General features: G+C 39.7%; 1 protein-coding gene across 7 annotated transcripts in view; it reads right to left on the reverse strand.

The window, feature by feature from the left end:
• Positions 1-85: 85 nt before the first annotated feature.
• BCL2L13 (BCL2 like 13) overlaps positions 86-22,218 on the reverse strand; it is a 102,986-nt gene continuing 80,853 nt past the window's right edge. For 5 of the 7 annotated variants that reach the window (XM_007503843.3, XM_007503842.3, XM_001373851.4 and 2 more), the window contains 2 exons: positions 18,576-18,719; positions 86-8,055 (listed from right to left, as the gene is read on the reverse strand). In XM_007503843.3, coding sequence (XP_007503905.1) covers positions 7,252-8,055; positions 18,576-18,719 — 948 coding nt within the window. In that variant the 3' untranslated portion in view covers positions 86-7,251. Of the gene's footprint in view, positions 8,056-14,907; positions 17,494-18,575; positions 18,720-22,218 lie in introns of those variants that run through there. The other 2 variants (XM_007503847.3, XR_008912169.1) reach the window with 2 other exon arrangements.

Genomic DNA, 22,218 nt, shown 5'->3' on the forward strand with positions numbered 1-22,218 from the left:
CCAGCCAAAATGGTACATGTGGCTAGTTTCCCTGAGTCAGTAACCATTAAAATACGTAATTAGAATAAGAAAAAAATGGACACACTTTAAAAAAGAATTTTATTGTTTATTAAAGTGCAACCTTCAGTATGGTCTTACAGCAAGCAGTACTCCCTCTAAAGGGGAGGGGAGGGGAAAGATGCACATACCCTGTAGAAGCTAAGTATAATTCACTAGACAGAAAATGTCTTAACACTGAAAAAAGTAAATATTCTTCCAGTTTAAAAAAAACAAACCCATGGCACGAATGGCTTTGAAATTTCAAACCTCACTCTCAAACCACGGATCGGCCGTAACACCCAACTCCAACTAGGACATAGTGAGAACGGGTGATGACGGGTAAGGAGGTTATTTCCGTTTTCACTTGGTGACCAGGAAAAGGTTGTCCCCCGGGTCGGCGCGCTTTGAGACACGTGATCGCCCCCCTCTTTGCTTATCCCCGGGGGCTAGAGTGGCCGGAGACAGAGAGAGCTGCGGGCCATCTGCCCCTTCCTTCCTAATCCCCGACGCCAAACGAGGCTGCAGAGAGAGGGAAAAATAGCCCCGCGGCTGCTGAGGGTAGGGAGGACGAGGGCTCTTCGAAGGGGAGACAGAGTGGCCGCGTCTGCATTAGTGCTCACACACCTCCGCCTGGTCTAGGGGGCCCCAGCGGGCCAAAGGAAGCCTTTCGGAGTGGGCAGCCCGGAAAAGCTGGTGGGCTTCTCATTCATTGTGAAAGGGACACGAAGTGCGCTTCCATCCAAGCCCACACGTGCGCTTTGAGATCACTGATCCACACGGGGAATCCTTTTTTTCCTTTTTGTCTACCACAACATTAAACGATATTTAAAAGGAATAAGCTCCAGTCTAACAGCTTACGGAGGACGTGGAATAGGTTGTCGCTAAAACAAGTGGTTGGAAACCAAGCAAGCCGGAGAGTTACCTGCAAAGTCTAGTAACAGAACTTGTGCCGAGAAAAGACCCACAAGGGCAAGCTCGGGCTAGCACTCTCCGGACCCCGTTCCCTTATCCATCCATTGGGGCTGCTACATGTGATTGTCAGAAGAGCATCTCAAGAGCTCGCAAATCCCATTAGGAACCCTCATAGGAATAGGAGGTTCAAGAATTTAAGGCAATGGAGGTCATCTTCAGGGCTCAAATGAAGTTGAAGAGCTAGAATGTTACAGAAAAAATAGAAGTTCCCATCTTCAGCCCTGGTTGAGCAAACAGATCCCAAAGTGAATAGAGCTCCCTAAAATGAATAGTGTCACCAGATTGAAAAGACACAGAACGTTGAACTGAGAACTGCTTCTTGGGTTTTAAACACTAGACCCAGGAAAAAGTAATTTATTGATGAAAATAAATCAGTATATGTCAAGATGAGGGACTCAGGCTGTTCACATTTGCTTTGTTCATTTTCTATGCATTATGTAGTCATACAATAAAGTTCTTCAATTGGGGAAATGGTAAAGAAATTTTCAGAGAAAAAAAGATTAAAATATAAGTTGTCAACCATAAACTGCCAGTGATAGTCATGGGTGGTGATTTTAAATAATTCAAAATAGAAATTGATTCAAATAACTTTTACAATAGATCTCGTTTCCCAAGATGTTTTGTTTCAGTTAAGTGAGGATTCAACCACCAAATACAATGATTACACAGACATAAATAGAACTATAAAATAGATAAATAATTTTAAAAATCTAATGCAACATAGTGAGCCTGTAACAGTCATTAGTCTTGTTCCCGACTACCATTATAAAAGCATCAAAATCAGTTTTCGAGATGAGTTCACACCAGATAGCAGCACTTCACTCAGATGAGCTGGAGGATTTTTAATTGGCCATCAATGATCCAAATGTAGACAAGTGAAGGTTGGCTTATCAAATTCAGAGAATAGCTTTTCATTTGTCTCTAGTGAAAAAGGTAAAAAGCTCTTTCCTCCAAAGACATCGGGCTTCTGGATGCCAGATGATGGATTTGGAATCACAAATCTTTCCAACCTGCCATCTCAGTTGCTAAGGGGTGTTCAGGTACAAGAGCCCTTCCCAGAGTCTGGCTTTGGGGGATGGCCAATTTAGAGATCTTTGTACTGACTGGGGTCTAGTGCCGCAAATTCTCTATGGGTCATAGAAACTGAGAGATGTCCCTAACGCTTCAGTTGGTCATTAGTCCTAAACTGCCCGCCCACAAATCCTTTGTTAATAAATGAAACCAACTGATTTTTTGTTTCTGGTTTTTGACCCCTTTACATAGCAAGGGGAGAAATGGCCAAAAGACAAGCAACAGGAAAGAAGAAGAAAAATAAAGAACCATGTATAAAGTAGATAAACTGGATGCTGGAATAATGTGAATGCAGACTGTGGTATAAATAGGAAAAGAACAAGCAAGATTGTGAGATTTCATACTCACTAAATTCTCATTGAATTCTAGTGTCTGAGATGAGAACATAATGAAGACAAAACCAGTTGGGAAACTGGTTAGACAGGAAGTGAGGCACTTAATCTGAAGGAAGAAAGAGGAAAAAAAAATAGACAAGAGCAACAAAACACAGATCTAGAAAGAACTGATCAAAAAATTCCCTTCAAAGCTCATTGCTTCTACTAGAAGGTACCAGGAACAATTCTATTAGTTCACAAAATGACATGCTCATTTTCCTCCTTGCCCCAAGGGAAGGAAGAAGCCAGATACCTTAAATATGAACAATTTTACTCTAAACAGAAAAGTTTTTAGTTAGCTCTCCCTCTTCCCAGCAATACAGAGGGAGTTTATAAATGATAAGTGGTCATCACGAATGATCCTCTCTGCTATAGTGAAACAAGGGGAAAAAAAGCAGCTGTAAGCCTTCTCCATTTTCTGGTCTACTGCAATGCCTAGCAGACGTCCCTGAGCATAATTTCAACCTGAGCTCTACATATTAAGAAGCCACAGGACTGTGGCTATATGTAGTGTAAACATAAGGGTCCAGCGATTTCCAGTTACTGACAACAGCCATCTCCGTCTAGGCTAGAATCACCCAATAGTCAGAAAAAGGAGTGAGAGGAGCTGCATTTCACTGCTTTGAAGCCTCATGGAGTGGGCTGGCTCTTCTGGTTCAGATAAGGAGAGGCAGGAATGGAAGCCCCTTATGAAAAAGCCTACCAACCTACATATTTCTCTTTAATGAGTGACATCAAAAGGTAATAAGTTTTGGCTTCTCAAAATAGGTATTCACCCTTTAGCCATGATTCATCCTTTTATCTTACTATAGTCCCAGGTTACCTGGCAATAGGTCATCCTCCCAGGTTTGTGCAAGAGAATCAACACTGAATCAAAGTTCTGACAAATGTCAGACACTGGCCCAACATATACCTAACCCAACTTTCTTGACTGAGTTAAGATGGAAATTAAAAAACTAAGTTACTTATGTGACAGCAGGCACTGACTCCACTTGGGCTAAGAAGTGGTGACAGGTTCCCTCAGTTGACTTGTGAATTGTGGAAGAAAAAAAACAAAAAGGAGAGAACAGTGAGTTCAAAGAAAGGTGCGAGAATGATGGCATGATCCCTACTCCCCAAAACTGTAAGCTCCTAAAATACATATAAAAACACTTAAAATTTAAGGTCATTATTTTTCTAATAACTAATAAAAAGATGGGTAGTGGTGAGAACTATTTTTCTAACTTATAAAACTAATGAAAGATGGGTACACTACTTTCCTACACTAGCAAATTTTAAATGATCTCCTGATGTTTCTCCCAGGATTTAATAAACTCCACCATAAGATCGAAGAGGTCAGAGCTAGAAGGGATGTCAGCGATCATCTAGACCAGGACCTTTATTTGAAAGATGAAAACTCTCTCCCTGATAATACACAAAATTTCAGAGCAGTTCCTTTAAAAGCCAAACAAAAATGTATCACCCCCTAATGTTTTCTACTGCTTCATTTCTAAGAGAAGTCCTTGATCCTATGAGGTTTTTGATGGAGATAACCAAAATCTTGAATAACTGTGGAGAAAAAAAAGCTTCACAGCCTCCCTCATTAACTCCGGGCCAGTGTTAATTTAGTCATGAACATGGACATGCTCACAACCTTGTATAAAATTCTCACCTGGAAATAAGTATATCCTAAATTTAGGTCAATCACATCAGAGATCAACTTTCTCAGTGAAGATTGGCAGGGAGGGGAAGAATTTCACATGATACTCCAAGGGAAAGGAGAGAATATTTTCCTAATGACAATTATGTAAAGGGAAAATACCCGCAAAGTTTAAATGTTTCACAAAAATCATAAGCTGCAAACAAATAGTTTCTCTAGTAAAAGAGTGCTCAACTCCACAGGCCACCCTTTTGGGGTCTCAGAGTTTATAGTTGTCATCATCAATTCAAGTTCTTTGTAGATTCTTACATGGTGACTAAGAGAAAAAACTCATGAGGGTGGCTATCGCAGAATGAAACAAGGGAAAGATAATCTATCAATAATCCCTTTCCTTTTGGAGAATTTCTGACCAAAAATGCTAGAAATTTCTTAAGGTATTATGTTACTTCATAATCACCTTCAGAAAATAGACAAGAATCAACTATTAAGTTTACTTCACTAAAGAGGAAATTATAGCATCAACCAGTGAAATTATACAGTAAGTCAGCAGTAGAACACAGACTACACCCGTACCAAGGCTGCTGACTATGTCCATTGATTATTTCTCTATCAACAAGAAGAAGAAAAAAAAAACACCCAAATCTATAGCAGTCAGTGTCTGAACTTTCCAGGATTGTGTTAAAAATAAAGGGTGCAGGGAAGATACCTAAGGTTCAAAGATGCCTCAGGGTGAAAATTGTGTAAAAGAAATGATTAACACTTGCACCTTTCCCCCAGAAGTGTCTCTTTTCCTAGTTATCAACTACAATTAATTTAGCACCCACAGAATACCCTGCATTATGGCAGGGGGAAGGCTCTGGGGAAGAAAATGTTAATTTACCTTAACATAGAAACAAGGATCAAATTCTTATTTCTAGATTTGCGGCCTGGCTCTTTGCTAAGTGTTAAAATAAGCTGTTAAGGAGATAAATACCCCATTCAAACCATGCAATAGAAAACAGAATAAAAAAAAATGTATTCTTCAGTATTCCAAAGAATGGAAGCACCCTTTTTTCTACACAAGCAAACAAGAGGAGATGTCTGAAGATTAAAAAGGTGATTTCCAGAAACAAATGAAATCTGTCTTGAATCTTCACTTTAATTTTGACTTCTTAGGGAGTTAGAAAGGCAATGTAGACAATGCACACGACCCAAGAACCAAAAAACAGTCTTCGAAAGCTAAGGGGAGGGAAAGAAACTGCTACTTAACTTATACAGCAGATTTGGCAAAAAATAGGTTGAGTTCAACAGAAGGAAAAGCCAACATAAACTCATCCTATTTGAGCTAAAACAATCACTACGTAGGTTAGTCCCCTCTCTTTTCTTATCCTTTTCTTCAAGGGAAAAAGCAAGCAAGCCAACACACACACACAGAGTCAAAATTCCACTAATTAACAACTAAAAAACCTGGTCTTGCCTTTATTAGTGCTTTTTTAATGTATTCAGCACCTGCTGAAGCCCAGGATTTGAAAATATGACCATAGAGAATTTTATTTTATTATTTTAAAAAGATAAACTAACCAGTTCTCTTCATTCTTATTTTAGTCACCAGTGATATATGAATAAAAAGACAAACTCAAGATGCAAAAATTAAAATGCATACAAACTAAATCTGACTGCCATTATCTCAAAAGAACAGCATTCAAGGAGTTTTCTGGTTTTTAATTAATTTGAAATTGTGCTGATTCTAGCTATTGCTTGAGCTACACTAAAACCCAGAGAACACAAAACCCTTAGCAATTTCCTACAGCAAACCTCAGAAATGGCGACATACAATGTGTCTATAGAACTACAGAAGCTAAACAAACACATTTTTAGTTATTTTCTTGGCCAACTAAGAAATAGTATTGCTCCAGAAAGAATTTTTTTAAGTGAAAAAAAAAATGCAAAAACAAAGTACACATAAAACACAAAGGTTTATGTGATCCGTTTAGGTAGATGTTTTTTAAAGTAATTTTATTACAAATTACACGATCAAAAAAAGTAATTTACATTTTCTGATGAGTGTGAGATAGCTTTCTGTATTAGGCATGTGCCACCTCCATAATGACACTGTGACCTTAAAAGCATAAAATGACATTATTCTACCCCTCTTTTGGGGAAGGAATTTAAAACTGCCAAAGAGATGGGAGAGAGATTATGTAGAATGGAAACTATACTGGCTGGGATCCATTGCTTTGATGACCTTTTGGTTTATCACTGTACTTTGTAGCAAGAAGCATGAAGAAACCAAGACGAAAGCGACCCCATCCTGGAAGGACCAGGCCTAACTAACACCTCAGAGTAGGCCTTAGTCTTTCACTTTAGAGGTCCCCCAGGTTCTTGGCTTGACTTCAACAGATTTGGATGACTTTCTGTACTTAACGACAGTTGTCAGCTGGCTCCATAAACAATGGGAATGTCCCACTGGATTGTGACCTGCCAGGGGCTGGACAATCAGCAAATGTCCCAGACAAGTGATCCTGCCCCTGAGGGAAAGGAGGAAAAGTGAAAAGGATGATCCTAAAAAGGGACCGCGGCAGGTCACCTGGTCTGCCCTTCGGCCTCCAAGAGAGACAAACTCCTCCTTCGGATGGGTAGTGACTTGCCCTGTGCTCGGCCTGCTTAAGAAAGCCTGGGTTGTCTCTGGTCTGGGGGAGTTTTCAGAGTTCTAAAGGCAGCATCTTGACAAGGCAGAGCTGTAGAAAGCTTTGGGGACTTGCCTGGTAAGAGCAGAGGTATAGAGCAAGCACTCTCCCATGGGGACTGAGAAGAAACTCGGGGATGGAAAGGAGCAGTGCAGAACCTGAGAGGCAGCTAAAACACCAGGGAGCTCCCCCACACCACAGGACAGAGAGGAGGGGAAGGAGAAGGGAGGGCTGCTGTGGCGGCGACCACAGACAGGACCTTAAGAAAACCAGAAATTCCAGGGGGGAAATGACAGACAGGTCAGTTGCTCGAGCCGTCTGCCACTAATTCTTTCCCTCCCAGGAATTTCCAACCGATTCCACTAAGTTAACCCTTCTCTCTCATGCTTCCAGTGTCTGAATCCACAGGATGAACACATGCCTGCGGACTTTTGCGTTAGTAATGTCTCTCCAAGTCATCCTTGTGCTTTCCTTCCCTTTGGATAATCCGCTATTTCTTTCTCAGTGCCAGAGCCACGCCAACCGCCACTGCCAACATGGCGACCGCAGCAGCGCCGCCATACAGCAAGATGGACTTGCCCTCTGGCAGCAGAAGATGCTTCTCTTCCCCGGCTGGGGAGAGGTCTTCAGAGAGACCCTCCTTCCTTATTGTTATCTCTCCTTCCTGAGGCAGTATTTTCTTCAGCTCTGGGGGAGGAAGCGCTTCATCAGCTTTGGGGGTTGGTTTCAGCAGGGGCTGACTGGGCTTCTCCTTTGCTGCTCGGAGCTCCTCTTCCTCAAGTTCTACAAAGGACAATGTGGCAGGGCTGGTTTTCTCCAGGGCAACAGTGTCTGGGGCCCGTCCCAAGGAAGTGGCAGTGATGTCTGGGAGCAAGGGGGCGGGGGCATCCGGGAAGTGCTCGGGAACCTGCAGTGGCCCAGCCGCAGCGGCCCCTTCGATTCCCTCTGGTATTTCCTCTTTCTCCACGTGCACGATGTCAGAATTGGAAGAGTTGTTCTCACTTCTCTCTTCCCCGCCACCATTACTATCCAAACTCTTCACCTCTTCGGGATCCATGGCGATCTGCTGCCAGGACTCGGGCCCCAAAGACACGGGCAGGTTCTCGGTATGCCAGCTCTGGCTCGCTGAAAGAGAGACGGGCAAGCTTTCTGACTGCCACGAGGAGCTCACCATCGGAGACTCGGGAGGAGTGACCTGCGTAGAATTGTCGCTGGTGAGGATGTAGATGTCATTGCTGTCCTCTGCAATCATTCCAGGGTCCTCCTCTTCGGACTCCAGGTTAAAGATAGTGCCCTGAGGAAGAAGAATCAGCAGCCGAGTTAGCCAAGATTAAAAGGAATCTCTCCTATTTCCTTCCTAAATTCCAAGCAGCCTTGTGGAGCGCAACGTTAGATGGCATTTAAGGCCTGTGACACATTTTACATGTTCATCTCATTTGATCTTCACAGGAACCTGGTTTTTACAGAGGAGACAGCGCTGGTGAGAAGAGTCTGAAGCGGAACCCAAGCCCTCCTGACCACAAGCCCAACGCTCAGGGCCTCTCCTAGTTAGCCCACATTCCATCAAAGTCCAAGTCAGTCAAGAGAGATCCCATGACGCAGTCAGGAGCTGGGGCCATTTGCCCTTGCTTTCCTCTCCCTCATCCCCCGGCTCCCCCCAGCTGCCCAGTCCTTAGCAGAAATGCGAATGAGAAGTGACAGTATGATTTATACCACTTGCATGACGAGTCACTAATTCTAATCCTTCCAAGTGACATGGAAAAACATTTGTTTTTCTCATCCGCCCTGTCACGTGAGGTCATCTGGGCCTTATATCCTAGCCTTCTTGCTAATACTATAAAATATGTGCCTCTGCTTGGCATGTAAAACCCTTTGCTAGTTCCAGGCTACCTTTCCAGGTTTAATGTCGATTATTCCCCTTTATGTGAACTCCAGATGAACCAGCCTTATCTACTACACCTCATATTCAACATTTCAGCTCCTGTCTAATGCCTTTCCACTAGCTGTCCCCCCAGGCCTAGAATATACTCTCTTCTAACTGCTGCCTCTCAGAATGCCAAGATTTCTTCAAGTAGAATGCTAATGCACTGCTGGTAGAGCTATGAATTGGTTCAACCACTCTGGAGAGCTATTTGGAACTATGTCCAAAGGGCTTTAAAAGACTGCCTGCCCTTTGATCCAGCCAAAGCACTGCTGGGTTTGTACCCCAAAGAGATAATGAAAAATATTTGTATAGCCGCTCTTTGTAGTAGCAAAAAGTTGGAAAATGAAGGGGAAAATGTATTTTTATTTACTCCATATTATATATATATATAATTTGGAAGCACCATAGTAGAGTAAAAGAGCATCAAATCTGGAGTCTGAAGATCTGAGTTCAAATCCCAACTCTGGCACAAGATGGCAGACTAGACAATGTCTCAAATCTCTATTCACAACCTCTGAAACCTTTCCAAAACAGAAATCATGCACCAAAGATAAAGCAGCTCCAGTTGCTTCCATGGCCTAGAACACCCACAACCCAAAATAAAGTTGAAAAAAATCCCCCCAAACCCTGGAACTGATGCTCACCAATCCTGGTCTTACTTAGTACCACTTACCATGTTACAGACATCAAGACTGTACTCACAGACACATCAAAATCCACCCTTGCACACTGGTTGTCCCTCCATTTTCCCCCCAGAACCCCAGCTCCATGGAAGTCTGCTTGGGTCTTGGGTTTCAATAGCCAGCGTGGCCACAGCCCCTCAGGAGCAAAAGCCTACTGGAGACAACCCAGAAACACCAGCACTTTGCTGTACTGAACTGCTAATCCTCAGAAAAATAGACCCTGAACTGGCTGGGTTAGGTTGGAGAAAGTGGGACAGGTCACCAAGACAGGTCATTGTGTGTGGGAGAAGCTGAGCAGCACTCCTCCAGGCCTGAGGGAAACAGCACAGCACCCAGATGTGGCTACTTCTGACAATCCAGAAGTCAGCTGGGGTAGAGAACTAGGCTTTCCCCATGTGGAAGAAGGCAGAGATGTTCTAACATCTAGCCCTCAAGCCACAAGCAGAAAGGAGAGATTTAAGAAGTGATGGATAAGGAAAAGAAGAGGCTGAAAATACCAAAGATTTCAGAAAGAAGAAATCACAAAGACCTTGACCAAAACTAAGTCAACAAATAGGAAAAGCAATAACAACAGGAAAAAATATGTCTTCCAGTTCAGGCACTATGAATAAATACTACAAAATAAAAAGAACTGATTCAACACTTGATAAGAGAACCTGTGAAATTCACAACACACTGTTCCAAAGTGATTCTTAAGAGAATTCTTAAGCAGAATTTAAGCTGTACAGCAAAAATGAGCAAAATAGTGAGGAAATTCAATTATTTTATATCATTTAATAATTAATTCTGTCCTGTGGCTGATCCTATTTTGTATTCTCCCAATTTGCCAACCCACTTTTCTGTTCTTGAGTTAAGCTCAGGAATGTACTTTTCCCTCAGGGTTACTTTAAAGATGTGTTTGAAAGGAAAAAGTGTTATCATTAATGCCTGTTAGCTCCTGGGAGATCCGTTTGCTGTCTGTAAGCCCCAACCTGTTTACCCTGCTGTCATCTTCCCAAAGTGTTTTCAGTCCTTGTCTGTTCTTATATAATCAGTGAAGGTTTTGATCTCTTCCAAGGAGACAGTAAACCTGGTGATACTGATCACCTACCTACTCACTCCCCTTCTTCCCTCCATCTTTCTAGTCTTCTACTTGCCTGCTCCAAGCATATGACATAGTAAATTCCTCCTCTCCCACTTTCTTCTCCAGCATATCCTTTTCCCTCTCTTTCTGTTATCTGAGGATCAAAACATTATAAAACCACTCTCTGGTCCTCTGTCTTATATAAATCAGTTTCTCACCCATACAGATATTATAGTTGAGAGATGCACCTGTTTCTTCACCCTCTATGAAAATGTAAATACTTCTTCCTTTATAAATGCCCTACCAATTCTCGTGTATTCACCTTTTTGTTTCTCTTCATTGCTATGTTTGTATTTAAAGTTTCTATTCATCTCTGGTCTCTTTACCAGGAATGCTTAGAAGAACTCTTATTTCCTTAAAGTTCCATTTCCTTTCCTCACAGTCCTTTTCCCTCTGCCATAGGACAACTCTGTTTTTACAAGTAAGTTATTCTTCCTTATAAACCCCTATCTTGTGCCTTTTGGAGCATCACATTCCAAGATCTTGCCTTCTTAAGAGTAGCAGCTGCTAAATTTTGTGATGATCATGACTCTGCTTCCTTAAGAGTTAAATTTTGTTTTTAGATGCTTGCATTATTTTTTTTTCTTTGACTTCAAAGGTCTCCTTTTTGGCTATGACCTTCCTGAGTTTTCATTTAAAAGTTTCTTTTAAAAGGCAACTAATTACTTGTTTCTATCATCACTCTAGCCTATGGTTCTAATGGAGGTTTGAAAAAAGTCTTCATTCATGATTTCTTAAAATATGGTACCCAGGTTCGATTTTTTGGTGGTTTTCAGGTATTTCAGTAATTCAGTTTTTCTTCATTTATTTTCTAGGTCAGTTTTTTTTTTTTAAACCTTTACCTTCCCTCTACCTTACCTTACCAATACTGGGTATTGGTTCCAAGGCAGAAGAGTGGTAAGGGCTAGGCAATGGGAGTTAAGTGACTTGCCCAGGGTCACACAGCTAGGAGGTATCTGAGGCCAGATTTGAACCTAGGACCTCCTGTCTCTAGGCCTGGCTCTCCATCCAGAGCTACCCAGCTGCCTCCTAGATCCGTTTTAAAAAAATGTTAATATTTTGTACTTTCTTCTACCTTTCCCCACCCCCCCTCAGATGTTTAACTTGAATATTTCTTGCCTCTTAGAGTCATTCATTTTTGTTTTTATCTATTCTAATTTTCAGGGAATCTATGAGTAAATTTTTGGACTTTTTGTGCAAATCTTGTCCCTTGCTTACTTCCAAATCTTTCCTCTAGCAGCCTCATTCTTTTTCACACTTCATTTATAATACAATTTTTAAACGAATCATTTCTCCAAGGAATTCTAATTTACTTTGTGTACAAGTTGTGGTTTTTTTTGGTTTGTTTCAAAAGTTTTTCTTATAGATGCTGTGTCCTAGTCATCCCTGTTTTAAAAATATCTCTTTATTTGGGGAGGTCTTTGAGTTTTGTTATTCTTTATTCCAGGCTTACTTCCCAAATTAGAATTCTGAGTTAGTGGCAAGGCTCTGTGCCCTTTTGGAGAGAATGTCAGGGTCTTGTTAGGTAATGTTCAATATTCTCTTGGGTCCCGCTGCTTTCTCTGGGTACCAAGTATTGTGTTTTTCAAGGATCTTGGACAGTTCATGACAAGGACCTGTAAACTTTCAAGGTGCCTCAGGCAGTTTGATCTAAGACTGTTATTATTACCCTCATAGTCCGATTTTTGTGGGTCAAGGTGACACAAATGCACTTATTCCTGGTTGGATCCCCAAAGAAATGGCTAGTGAAGTAATCCACTGTCAGTTATCTTATCTAGAAGGCTTTGCAGATTCAGAACAACAAAACTTCAGGCTCATCAATCTCAGTTGCTTGCCCTGGTTACTCTTCAGTAGGCTCCAGGTTTAATTTGTAAAGTCATCCAGATTCAGAGACATGGCTGCTGCTTGGTTTTATTCTGGTGGTTGCCCAGTACACAGCTTCAAGTTCACATTATGCAGGCTCTGCAACTACTCCTTTATTCCAAACTGGATCCTTGACCTAGTTCTGAAGTCAGAGGACACCAATACCATCTGACTCTTACAGAGCCAGAGGCCCTTTCAGGCTGGATTCAAGACACTGTTCTGAGATAGGATCGTGCAGACCCTCACACAATTGCCATGCTGGCATCTCTGTATGGAACTTCCTGGCTTTGTGGCCCCTATTCAGTGCCTGCAGATTCCAGCTATTTTCTTATGCTAATTTTGATTGGGAAAATGACTCACTGTAATTTCTCCTTAGATTTCTTGATTGCTACTTGGTCTGGTATTCTTCCTTGATGTTTTTTGGGAGTAGCTGTGGTAGAGAGCTGCTTCATCCTTCACTGTCTTTGCTGGCGATACAAGAGAACAAATCTACTTTCTTTCCTGCAAGAGAGTCCTTAAACTTTGAGTTCTCCTTGGGTAATGCCCTTCACTGTGAGAAGCAAGAGTCTATGAAATATTTCCCCGACCCTTTCCTTTGTAATGTGATCTGGGGAAATGAGATACGTTATTTAATGGTTGATACAATGCTGGAATTCTAAAAATATATAACCAAAAGCTAAATAAATACAAATATGCATTTCTGAAATATACCATGGGAAGGTAAAAAAAAAAAGATCCTTATTATTACCATCACATTTCCCAGAATTAATTTACAAATCATTTGATCTATTTTTTTACATGGATCAGGAGGAAAGTTAAGGTACATGGGTTTGTAAGGTGTAAACATCCAATTCCATAAACAAAAAGCACCTACTATGTGTCAGGCACTGCTAAGTGGTAGGGATGCAATTAATAAAGCCAATTTCTACCCTCAAGGAGTTTACAATCTAATGTAGAGAGACAACACACAAAAGGCAGCAAGAAAAGGGCAGGTTTCAGGCAGGGCAGTAGAGTGAATGAGCCAAATTTAGGCTCTCCAAAAAAGAAGGCATCAGAAGAGTTTTGTACTCTATTCTCCAGTCTTCCAACCAGAAGGGAGAGGAGGCTGAGGGACGTGCTATCAATCAAGGCTTGAGTTAGCAGCATGGAGGTAAAATGAGGAGTGATGAATTTATTCTGGGAAGGGCACTTTGTTCTAGGCAGAGTAGTAGATAGAGGCAGACAGACAGACAGACAGACAGATAGAGATATAACTTGTTGACAATTCATAAAAAAAACCTAATGGGCATGGAATTATGAGAGTCATGGATTCAAATTCCCCCTTGAAATTTAACTCTCTGCATCACTAGGCTACCTACTGGTTCCAAGTGTTAGTTTCATAGGGATATTTGTGAGGCTTGAGTGAAAAAACTGATCTCTTTTCTAAACCTTAAAAGTACTCTTATCCTTAGTAGCAGCATTATCCATCACCAGGTGATCAAGTAGGCACTGAGCAAAAGTGGAAACTGAACAACAGCTTACTAGAGTGGAAAAGAACATTGGGGTTAGAGCCAGGAGACCCTGGCTAACTCCTGCCTCTGCTACTTATAACCTGAGTAATTTGGAGGCAACTCACTTCATCTCTGCAGGCCACATCTTCTTCATTAAATCCACCACTTGATTCTATTAATATTAATAATTTCTACAATGGTGGGCAGTCACACATTTAGCAAGAAGGGTTTCATTATCTCTTTATCTATTTCTTTTCTTTAAATAATTTTTTAAACTCTTACTTTCCATCTTGGAATCAACACTTTGTATTGGTTCCAAGGCAAGAAAGCCATAAAGGCTAGGCAAAGGGGGTTAAAGTGACTTGCCCAGGGTCACACAACTAGGAACCACCTGAGGCCAAATTTGACCCAGGACCTCTCATCTCCACACCTGGCTATTAGCTACTCTCTATCTTCCTTAACTATTTAATAGGTGTTAGGGGAAGGAACTATTCCTTGGAGTTTCTAAGAACAAAAGAATGCATACAAAGGTAAATTATTAAGGTCTCTAATTCAAAACTCAGAAATAGAAATGATTCAGTATGTATCAAAAATAAATTCTCTCAATAGCCATCACAAAATAAGCCTCAAATAGTTTGCATCACAGTTACCTGTGTGTAATTGGAAATCTTGTGTCTTTGAACTTTGAAGTATAATGACTTCCTGTCATTAGATGCTGACAAACAGGAGGATAATTTGGTGGGGTTCCTGATCTTGTTCTCTTTGCTTCCTGTTGCAACTGTGGTGGAGTGGGCTTTTTGAACAAGTAGATTAACCATGGGCACATGGTTTTATTTGTTACTTCTAGTGATCATTAATAAATCTTATAAAATATATTTGAAATTATTGCATATTAATTTTAATTTTTATACCTGATTAAGAGGATCAGAGTACAAACTATTCTAAAAGAACTAAAGGAAATACTAGTCTTATTTTTAAACCAGGTAAACTAAGAATGAACCTACACTAATGTCATCTCTCTAGCTCATATAAAGTATTCAAATCTTGAACAAAGAATAAATTGTTTGTTTTTGTAACCTGTTTTTTATTCATTAAAATCATATTGAGTTATTTTTGCTAATTCTGTATTCAATTACTTACAGCTGGTACCATAATTTCTCCCCAGAACAAAAATAAAGAAATAAATGAGTGTTTTGACAGATAGAGGAACATGACCCAATATTTTTCAACACACTTCCATTTTGTTACTGGATGCCTAAGTGCCCTGGACAATTTGACAGAAATTGACAAAGCTTATGTGGTAGGAGAAATATCTACCAGTGACAAAAGTGCCAGGTGAATAATATGTATAGTCTTTAATGATCCCATTCAGAAAGTACCATAAACTCTTAAGCTCCAAATTCTCCAAAATTTGTTCAGTTCTATATATTTCCCTTTAGATTATCTTTCCATTAGATCTCTTAAGCTCAGAAAGGTACATTAAAATCTATTATTATACATAACAATGTTTTTAAATTTTAATTCATTTTTCCTTTAAGAATGTAAAAGGGAAGGGGGCAGCTGAGTAGCTCAGTGGATTGAGAGCCAGGCCTAGAGATGGGAGGTGTCCTAGGTTCAAATCCGACCTCAGATATTTCTCAGCTTTGTGACCCTAGACAAGTCACTTAACCCCATTGCCTAGTACTTACCACTCTTCTACCTTAGAACCAACACACAGTATTGATTCTAAGATTGAAAGGGTTTAAAAAAAATAGTAAAAGTTACACCTTTTGGTGCATATAAATTAATGCTGATATTGGTTAACTATCTATGATTCTTTTAAGCATAATGTAATGTACTTGTTTGTGAATTTTTATTTTTGCTTTATTTTAAACTAGGAGGGCAACCCATACTTTTCTGGATTCATCTAATATATAAAAAACTACAAGTTGTCTTTCTATAAAGTATATAATGGTTTGAATATAACAGTAATAAAACTGACTTGTTTGTGCCCTCTTCTGAATGCTTTTCAGTGTATTTTTTAAATGATTTTTTTTTTGTATTTCAATTCACTTCAATAGAAATATAACTTTAACAGCACATCCAAGCAAAACAAATCAATACACTGGCAATACCACAAAATAATTGTTTCATTATATGCATCTAGTCCAACTCAAATAGAAACAGATACTTGTGAGTCTCATATTGGTTTAGAAAACCACAAATTAACATTATCCATATTGTATTTTTATTTTGTTAAACATTTCCCAATTACATTTTAATTTGTTTTGGACTATACTTCGGTGTTTTGCAGGGAGCTTGCAACTATGGCAATGAGTTTGACACCTCTCATCTAGTCCAATGCCTCTTTGTCAAAAGGCAGGCAGTACATTTCATCATTAGATTTCTGAAGCTAAGATTGGTCAGGGGAATCATCAATTCAATAGTTCATGTTATTTTTCTTTCTATTACTATAGTCAAATACATTGTTCTCCTCGTTCTGCTTATCTCATTCTGTATTAATTCCTATAGGTTTTTCTGATTGCATAATTTCTTACAATGCAACGATATTACACTACATTCACATACTACAATTTGCTTAGCCATTTTTCAACTGATGGGCACACTGTTCTCCCACAACTCCTGAGCCTTCCGTTTTCATCTTTTGACACTGTTGCCAATCTGAGGGTGAACTGTGGATGAACTTCAGAGATGTTTTGGTTTGCAGTTCTCTTAATACTAGTGATTTGGAACATTTTATCATCTATGATTACTTCTATACCTTGTTTAGTTAAGATTTCTCTGGTTAGTACAAAATATCAACAGTATCTTATTTCCTTCAGTGGCCATATGTACAAGCCTGGACAACTCACATGATCTCTTGGTAATTCTCAAAGACTCAAAATTTCACAGAAAGTGTTGATCATTACTGCTGTGGAGAATTTCTCACTAGAATTTTCCTTCAATGGTGAAATTCCAGATACAGTAAGGAAAAAGTGATTTTTATTTAGATCATTTATCCATTTGGAGTTTATTGTGCTACATGGAGTAAACTATAGATCTAAACTTCATTTCTATCAGACTGCTTTCTAGAATTCCTAGCAGTTTTGACACACACAGAGTCTATCAGAGTGTGGTCACTAATTGAGAATGCTAAATGAGAGTAACCTTAGTACCTGGTGAGCTTAAATTTTTAAAACACTGTTATGTTTGATTGCTTTGGGGTCTCATTTATTCCACCTGTTCCATCTCACTAATCAACTTTTCTATTTTTCTAACTAGCATTATAATAGTTTTAAGGATTATTGCTTTACTGACTCTTGAACTTTTGTGAGTTTAAATGAATCCATTTAATTAATGCAGATTGTAAGGTCTTTATTTCACCAGAAAAAATCTGCTGCAATATATGAATATTCATTCAACTGCTGCTCTATTTGGGGTCTATGGGTAGTGAAAAGTGCAGGCACCTTGGGTAGATAGAAATCAGCCTTTGTGCTCACAGGTCTTCAGTGGCATAATTTGTACTTTACTTCCTCAGTTGGGACAATGAATCACAAGGTGGTCCATGATATTATCGACCAGATAGAAATGCTCATCAATCTTCTCAATGCTGATGACATCCAGGAAGCAAGCAAAAGTAGGACATGTCCATGTGGCCCTGGTCATTCACCTTGAAGAACCAATACATGCATATCTTTATCTCACCCCCCCTATCAGGGTGCACCTGAGTCAGTTTTGGAAGAAGATAATGAGTGGGAGGTACTTCCTCAGCTTGTGAGAGCCTATGGATGGCCTGAGAGCAAATATCTCAATTAGCTTGTGAAGCATCCAATACTTGTAGAGTAGTCATCTGCTTCAGGTGCTTCTTGAACATGTAAGGCATACTTTTAGCATGCTAGGGGAAAGAGTAACTCCTTTTTTCATAGACAGTGTAGATTTCAATCCAACCTTTATCCTACTTTATCTTCAACTTATGAGATTTTACCATATTTCCCACAATCATTCAGTATGAATATATAAGAAGTCTGTTCTTTCAGAATTTGATAACCCAGGCAAGTAATGGAAATCTACCAGGAGCAGTAAACAAAAGAGTAGACTTCCCAAAGGTATTAAAAAAACGTATTTGTCTAGGATTATTGACTAGTTCCCAATTAAGACATAACAGATTTTAATACATATACTTCACATATAATCCTTTAATATTAATATAATCCTTTAATAACCAACCCATAAGAATCTAAGTCATTATTATCAAGACCCCAGGGCCAAATTCTAATCTACTAGTAATGCACATATAGCATATGAAGGAAAAAAACATCTCTTGGATACAATTAACTGGATATATTTCATTAAAAGGAAAGCTAAGGAAAAGTCCTGTGGAATTGTAAACAGTACCTAAATGGGAAGGAAGCAACAGTGGATGGGTATTTTTAGTAGGCTAGGGTATCAATTATCTACAAACTCAAAGGAGAATCCCAGCAGATCTGCTCTCTAGGCCATCTTGGGGCAAAAATGCTTGTTGAACTTCACCTTACAAAATTGTCAGATCAAACAAGAAGGATCTCCCTAGCCATCTAGACTTCCAATGGAAAAGTGGAATAGTTATTTATTATGTTCACAGGAAACTAGAGCAATCTTTCAATTCCATTGCTAAGTGACTAACAAAAAAGATGAGAATAGAGGGAAGAATCAAGTTATGAGAAATATTTAAACTACTCTTGAGGAAAACAGCAACCATGGCCCAATCCTTACCCATCCTCCTTGTTGGATTATATGATTTGCAGCATAGTCCTCCAGATATGTCACACCAAACTGTATCAATGCACTAAGAGGCTCCTGCCCTCGTCTTGTCAATTCCATCAGCATTTGCTGTAGCAGAATTAGAGGCACCAAAACCTTCAAGAAAAAGAGGAAGATGGGAAAATAAAATTTTAAATTAAAAAATAATTTTTTTGTAGTGTTAACTGTAAAAGGGAGAAACACAGGGAAGAACTGACTTGTGACAAGGAAATCACTTTAAAAGACTGATATATATTAATTTAAGGTCGCTAAGGAATTCAGCTATGTAATTCCTAAATGAAAACTCAAGTCAGCAGTCAACCTTTTATGGAGTTTAATTACAAACAGGATGAAGAAAGGTATTAGAGATAGAGAGAGAGAGGGAGAGAGAAAGGGGAGAGAAGGGAATAGGGCTTAAATACCCCTTCTGTTTAGGCTGGGCCAAAAGGCCCAAGCCCTTAGATAGCTGAGGCAAAGAAAAGAGATCAGTCCCTATCACTCAGGTGACCAAAATGGAGAAACAGTCTCAGGGGCCTCCACCTCCAGCTTCCTTCAGAGCAAGCTTCTCAGAGCACCACCTCTCAGAGCAAAACCTCTCCAACCAACCCCCCTAGTCCTCAGACCCCGCTCTCTTTAAGGAAACCATCCAAGTTCCCTCCCCTCAGTCCTCACATCTACCAATCACTGTCCATGTCTTCCCTGTGCCAATGGTGGCTCTAGCTTAACCTAGGACCGCCCAGAGGTCTGTGGCTTTGCACATGTCTGTTGAAGGTCATATTCTCAAATCATTAAATCTTGATCCTTTGCTGAAGCCCTTCCTAAATCCTGTTACCCTGAGTAGGGTGGAGATTGGAATAATTAAATTTTGATCTATGCTGCAGCCCTTTCCATTGTTCAGCAAAAGGTTTCTGTCCTAAAGTAATCTTAAGAAGGGAGGAGGAACCTCCCTTGCCAATGGGGTTCACATTCCAATAGAGTTCCCACTATCAGTATGAAATTCCCTACAAGCATGAAACCTTCCAATGGTGAAATTTCCAACATTCACAAGTCTAAGAAATTTTAAGGTTTACAACTTGAGTAGTACAGATAAGAGTAATTTTCTCTACAACAAATGAAACAGGCTAGTAATCTCCAAAATACGTAGATTTCAAAAATAATTAGGCACACACACGTGTGGACTTATATATGATTTACCAAAAAAAAATTGTACTGATAATAGGACAGCAACAACTTGAAGGCAAGCAATGATTTGTTTTTATTTTTATATCCCTCAGCACCAAGTCCAGTATAAACTCCACATGAGCAAGGATATCCTTTTCCTCAGGGATTGTTTCTCTTTAAAAATCTCCACTGAAAACTGGGGTGCCTCCTGAACTTGTTCAGGGAAGGGACCCCACTATAAGAGTCTGCCAGGATGCAGGAGCCTTTTAATATATTTGACTTCATCACCTTCTAAGTCACTGACTTGGGAATATGAACTCTGATCCCCTCACAGTCTGGCAGATAGAACAGTAGTAGCCTTAAAGAACACCAACTATCTCACCTTAGGAGAATCCATATGAAGAGACTCAGGTCTGGAGACAAAAGACTTGAGCAACCTGCAATGACCAAGCAGGGTGAAGGGGCTTCTGGAGATGTTCTAAGTTTGGGCCGAGGAGAAGAACCTTTATACAATTCTACTAATAACTCCATCAGAGGCTGATGATCACTCATCTTCTTGACTCTGTTACAGGCAGTAATATCATCACTCTGTGGTCAACTAACATGAATGCAAGCACAGACTCTGTTCCCATCTTCTTAGAACTTTTGTGTGAGCAAGCACATTGACCCCATCAGACTAGAAATGTCCCAACATCCCAACCAAATTTCACATGATGGTCTATTTGTTAATCTGGTATGGATGGTCACAGCTAAAGTTCGAAACACTGCAGAGGAGTTCCATACAGGAGGTGGGATCTAATTACTCCTGCCGCAGGCTGGGGAAAAGTGGAATGAGGAAGCCACAAAATTTCAGTAGACCAAAGGTATCCCTTTTAGGAACTTTACTACTTTTCTGGCTGATAACCATTGGGGAAATGACAATGTTAAGAATTCCTCTTATGGGGGCTAGGTATGCAACTGATTTAAATGGGTTTGGAAAAGCAAATCTTTTGTGAATTCCCTCAACTATTTGAACTCTGAAGCCCCACTGGACTGCATTTTTATCAACTAGATTGTTGTCTCATCAATAAGCATTATTACTAAGTATAAAAAAGGTAGGACAAGTCCCCATCCTCACAAAAGTCACAATCAAATGGGAAATATTTATTGTGTGCCTCCTATGGGAACTGTGCTAAGTGCTTTACAAATATTATCTCCTTTGTCCTCACAACAACCCTGGGAGGGAAGTAACTTCATTTTCACTTTGAAGAAACTGAGTCTAAGAAGTAAGTGGTCCCTGAATGAAAATGAAAATATATAACTAACATTTCTATAATGCTTACTCTGTGCCAGGTATTAGAGTTGAAATACTTTATAATTATTATATCACTTGATCCTCATAAAAACTCTAGGAGGTAGGTGCTACTTTATTATCCTTATTTTTTCAGATGAGGAAACTGAGGGAAAGAGGTTAAATGACTTGTCCAAGAGTTACCTATATGCTACTGTTACTAGCTACTTTTACCTTCAAGGAATGGTCATTAAAACCAAAAGCATTTAACCCCAGTCTCCAAATGCAGACAATTTTGTTTTCATTTTCCTTAAGCTACTGATTCAACTTTTCTAAAACTGTTGACAAGAGCTAATAGATATTGGTTTCATTATTTTCATTTTTTAAAAATCCCTTCCTCTTGTCTTAGAATCAGTTCCAAGGCAGAAGGGCAAGGCAACAGAGGTTAAGTGCTTTGCCCAGATCACACAAATAGGAAGAGCTGAGACCAGATTTAGATACCAGTATTAATAATTTTTTACTCTACATGTCAAATTCCTAAAGCACCCACTGTGTTAATATCGTGGGGATCCCTTCCTTATTCTATTTCAACCCATGAGCTAAAGATCTCTATAGCTAAGGTCATCAGACACAGGCCATACAATTATGGAAGCTTTTGTTTCCACATAACCTTTCTCATTTCAACTACAGTCACTGTAATCCAACCCTGATCATGTTAAATATTCTGGATCAAACCTTACTCTGGGTCAATGATTCAGGCTGAAAACTGAAATGTAATGAAACAATGGGGAGCCATAAAATGTAATGAAAAAACTTATTAATAAAGACTTAAAATTACTTTATAGAAATGCTGTTCCCCTCCACCTTTGCCTGCCTTTGCCAGGATCAAAAGGACAATATGTAGATAAGTGGGAAATTCTACCAGAATTTAATTCTGAGAGGCTGATTTTTTTTTTTATGTCCACTACTCCAGATCAACCAAATTCAGAGTTTGGTCACAGGTGTCCATAAAGGGAAACCATCCCAGCCTATGCCAAATGTATCTGTTCCTACATGTGTGATAATGGAAAGTTTAGACTTGGATTCAACTTTAAATTCGGACTCTGCTTCAGCCACATTGCCTTAGGCAAAGAACTTCTTTAGGGTCAGGTTTTCTCATGTTACAAAAGGAAGGGGTTAGATGTA

Source organism: Monodelphis domestica, chromosome 5 (assembly GCF_027887165.1).
Source record: "Monodelphis domestica isolate mMonDom1 chromosome 5, mMonDom1.pri, whole genome shotgun sequence".
NCBI classification, from domain to species: domain Eukaryota; kingdom Metazoa; phylum Chordata; class Mammalia; order Didelphimorphia; family Didelphidae; genus Monodelphis; species Monodelphis domestica.